The sequence below is a fragment of the Argentina silus genome (genome assembly GCF_951799395.1).
Source record: "Argentina silus genome assembly, chromosome: 22".
NCBI classification, from domain to species: Eukaryota; Metazoa; Chordata; class Actinopteri; order Argentiniformes; family Argentinidae; genus Argentina; species Argentina silus.
The window spans coordinates 3057271-3062270 of record NC_139676.1 but is presented as its reverse complement, the minus strand read 5'-3'; the positions used below and the strand labels follow the sequence as shown (position 1 = coordinate 3062270).

Sequence of the window (5000 nt, the reverse complement as noted above, 5' to 3'; positions counted from 1 at the left end):
TCCTCTCTGTCTACAGTACCTGCACATGCACACGCACGCACGCACACACGCACGCACACACACACACACACACACACACACACACACACACACACACACACACACACACACACACACACACACACACACACACACACACACATCCTCTCCAGGTGTCCTCTGGGACCCAGACAGAACATTTCTAGTCTGACATACAGCACATATCTATATTCCTCTCTGCCTACAGTGTCAGTCCAGAGAAGAAGATGTCAGGCCTAAAACACAGATGTTTATAATCCAATCTGACTGAATTCTTTCTTCCTATTCATTACAATGTAACACTGTTGCAAGGTTATTGACTTATTACTTCTAACACTATAGCACCACCAGTAGTACTGTACCTATAACAGATATATTGTTGTTGTTGTTGTTGTTATTGTTGTTATCTGCATAAATGAGTCAACATTACCTTCTGTTTGGAGCCCTCCTTCACCGTGACCCAGTCTTCTCCATTGGAGCTCACGTCCACTTTATATGACCTCACAAAGTACTGCTTCTTGGTCTCCTTGGAGATGGCTCCCTGTGTTCCGACGGCGGAGACGAAGCGGAGGAAGCCCAAGTCCACCTGACCGTCAAATCAAAATCGAATCAAACTTTATTTATACAGCACATTTTCATACACGACTGAAATGCTCACAGCTGAAGAAGTTAGATTTTTACTTCAGTCTTTACTATCTTTTACTGACATCTATCTGGAAAGCGACACTGTGGAAAGAGGGGTGTGGTATGTCACACACACACACACACACACACGCATGCATGGCAGTGTGGGAGACTCTGGTCTGTGCCAGTCTCAACCAATTTCACGGCTGTCTGCAAGCATCACTAATGAACAGTGTGGTATCCATTACTGTGTGTGTGTGTGTGTGTGTGTGTGTGTGTGTATGTGTGTGTGTGTGTGTGGATGAGTGTATAGTGTGTGTGTGTGTGTGTGTGTGGATGAGTGTATAGTATGTGTGTGTGTGTGTCATTGGGAATGACCCCAGACCAACAAAAGCTCTGATACATTCCGAGAGGGTAAACAGCCAGGGAGGGTGTGACGTCGCCAACTCAGTCCCCCTCTGTTTAAAGCTGTCGTGTGAAACAGCACAATGACCCTAAGGAGAAGAATGGCCGTGCAAGGCCAGACTGCCTAGATTCGCCGGCATGTCGATGATGATTGATTAACTCATTTAGTGTCCCGAATATAGTCGCCCAAACTGTCAACATTCTAGAGTGCCTTTAGGGTGCTATGGGTAACTTTATTCACCAAAAATGCATACATGATGACGCTTCATTTTGTCGCCAATCAAAGTATTGTTGCTTGGTAAATACCTAAAAGATAAAACACTTGGCACTCTCGGTGGTGAGTGTTCCGGAATTCTTTGGCATTTAGTGAGTTAAGAAATCCGAAACTCCAACGACCTCGCAGGAGCAACAAACGAACGGATTTGTCATCCATTTTTGAAATGGTCAAGCGTTTGACAGAGTGAGTTAGAGTGACTCGAGATAACAGGAATCAATCTGTACTGTAGAACGTTCCGGGAGACAATATCTGGCACTAAACCAACAGTCAAAACACCATGAAACACTAAAACGCGATGTCACTTTTCCCACATTCAAAACATGACGAAACCCTAAAATGTGATGTCAGAAGATTTTACACCAGAAAGGGACTTGTTGGCTGTGATATAATTTCCCATTGAATACAGCAGATTACTGTACATACATTTGTGTGTATAATAACTGTATATTTACCGTATCATCCATATTTAAATAAACACTGGTCACCAGAGGGGAAATCCCAATCCCGTAAGTTTAACCATTGCATGAAAAACATGTTGTGCTTGGGTTCATGGTACGAAGTCTCTGTAGGCTGGTGTGTCATCAAATTACCACAGAAATACCGCTGTGACAGACTAGAGGCCGAGAAGGCACCAGAGCCTCCTTGTTCAGCCTCTCTGTCTGCCTCCGCCCCGAGGAACGACAGGAAATAACCCTCCCGTGGGTGCCTGTGGGTTGACGGATAGACAGAACTCTCCTGGGAACCAGAAACTCGCAGGCTTCCATTCCGGAACCCTCCCTACTGTATCCGAGAATCCCTTGGGGGGGGGGGGTTTAGAGCCAGCATACACGGCCCTCTGAATACTGACTGAGAATCCAACGGAACGCTACAGGCTAACCTGTCTGGAATGTTGAGCCGCTTTAGCATTTGAGCTACATGGTAATTCCACTTAATAAGAAACCGCATTGGTATTCACACAGAGAAACAGGAGTCTCGGGAGGACAAGACACCCAGCGGCAAAATCTGTATATATTGAAAAATGCTAAGAATGTCGGCCAGAAGGTGGGCTTTGAGTGAGTCAAGGGGGTTCTGGGTGGGACCAGGGGTCCTGGTCGGGTCTGGACGGGTCAGGCCTTGGAAGCCCAGGTCCAGGTCCAGGTCCAGGTCCAGGTCCAGGTCCAGGTCCAATCTCTCTCCCTGCGTCTCCTATCTGACGTGTCCTGAGCTCCGCTCCCCAGGACAGACCAAGCCGAGCCAAGCCGAGCCAAGCCGAGCCAAAGCCCCTGCTCGCCAGGCTTCCTCGATGAAAAGACTGCTGCTAATTACGGCTAATTACTTCTCCATATTGTAACGAATCAACACTTGGCCCCGGGCACACTCCCGGCAACACTCTCAGCCCCTCTAGTGGGCAGAACAATGGGATGGACAGAGACAGGCACGGCTCCATTCAACCCCACTGTGACTAAAGGACCAGAACAAAAACACTGGCACATCCCTTCAAAACAGGATATTGGTGTTTTTTTTGTGGAGAACGGCGAAGGGGGAGAGGCTTGTAATCAGTGAAGTGTGACCTACTTGTCAGACCCCTGTGCGTTGTCTTTATGCCATTAAGCAGACGTTTATATTTTTTCAAAGCGACTAACAGTACACTGAGTACATACATTGTTAGTACATATGGTCCCAGCGGGAATTGAACCCACAACCTTAATGTCGTGTTCTACCGACTGAGCTACACTGGACCACAGTGTGTTTCTCCATTCACACACACACACACACACACACACACACACACACACACACACACACACACACACACACACACACACACACACACACACACACACACACACACACACACACACACACACACACACACACACACACACACACACACACACACACACAGTATCATTACACAGCCTTCTGACCGCATGTTAGATGCTGTGGTGAGGTGTGGTGAGGTATGTTACCGCGCTGGCTACAGGGACAGATCCACTTCACTGAGCGAGCTGAGAAGAGAGGTACAGCCCGGGGTCGACCCTGTTAGAACATTCAACATACAGTAGAGCAGCTTGGCAGGCAGTGTGTTCAAGAGAGAGAGAGAGAGAGAGAGAGAGAGAGATGGATGTATAGATATACATGTATTTTTCCCACGGGGAACAGGTTAACTGAATAGTAACCTGACCTCAATTCAAAGGCCAATACTTATCTATCGTGTATCTGTCTAGGATTTATTGATATATTTATCCTTTATCTATGCTATTCTCTCTCTTTTTTGCTGTGACAAAACCAATTAAGCTCAAGACAAATGCATAACCCAGAACACGTGGATCCCTCCACAGTCGTAGAACGAGTTCCAAGTTCTTAAGTAGAATCCAGTCCCCTTCTGTCGTAAATTCTAGAGTTTGTAGAATCTGATTTGTGTCAACGATACTCCTAGTGGCCTTTCCTGGGTCCAGAGTGCAGGCAGGCATTCCTCAAGACGTCCCTGAGGAGAGGGTCCTCGTCAGGCGGTCTCTGAGGACCCCTTTGTTTTCAGTTTTTCCTCTCCGTCCTCCAAAAAACACACACACTCGTTCCCCAGCTGAAATGTGTTCTCCAGATGTGAAGCCCAGTTTCCTGGTCTCGTCACACACACACACACAGACACGGCTAAGATAAACGTTCCTCCTCAAGACAGCGTCTAAAAATATCTCTATACTAGGAGAGGAAGGAAGTCTGCCCTGGTCTTCTACCTCTCAGGTCTGAACAACATGTCAATCCAACACTGCTAAGCCGCCATTTTGGGGATGAATGACGAGTCATGGCTGGCAGTTTCAGCAATACCTGTGGTGTTCGGAGGAAACACGGAATGAACCCACGAATGTAGAGCATAAAGAACGATTAAACAAATCAGCATCGTAGCACCTAAATACAAAAGATAATTAATGATAATGGCGTGTAAAGCAAATGTCCTGTCTTACAAATTGATGTCAGGCGACATTAAAATGACATCATGAATGATAGTATGATGGAAATAGTCTCAATAAAACATTAACGTCTCTTTATGAATAATAGAATTGTATGTAGTGCAGGCATGCATGCATGAATTAGCCAGCTTGTTATATTCTCTCTGAGGTAAGATGAATGAACATGCTGCCGAGTAGGCCACGCACACACTCTCTTACACACACACACACACACACACACACTCGCACACACACACTCGCACACACACACACACACTCGCACACACACACTCGCACACACACACTTGCACACACACACACACACACACACACACACTCGCACACACACACACACACTTGCACACCTGCACTCACACACACAGGCACGCGCACGCACACGCACACGCACGCACACATACACACACGCACCACACTTAATCAAATAAAATGGAAAACTCTCCTCTGGAAACCACTAGTCATAACTCACCTCCCTTCACACAGTGTGGAGTATACAGGCTAGAATAGTTTCTACACTATAAATCAAACTATCACAGAGATCCTTGAAAACGTCACGTGATTGAAGATACTTTGAACAACCCTTTAAATTTGCTTGACAAAGCAGAGGAGCACACCTTTTCACAGAGGCAAATACAAGCAAGGACACTCCATCAACCCAGCACACACACACACACACACTACGGGCATCACAACCAGTCCACCACACACACGTGCGTGCACGCACACACATA

General features: G+C 46.6%; 1 protein-coding gene across 1 annotated transcript in view; it reads right to left on the bottom strand.

The window, feature by feature from the left end:
* The window catches only part of LOC310822010 (neuropilin-1a-like), a gene marked incomplete at its 5' end in the record, with an annotated part of 41457 nt that overhangs the window by 12468 nt on the left and 23989 nt on the right, over positions 1-5000 (bottom strand). The window contains one exon of the mRNA XM_083694299.1: positions 449-604. Coding sequence (XP_083550425.1) covers positions 449-604 — 156 coding nt within the window. The remainder of the gene's footprint in view (positions 1-448; positions 605-5000) is intronic.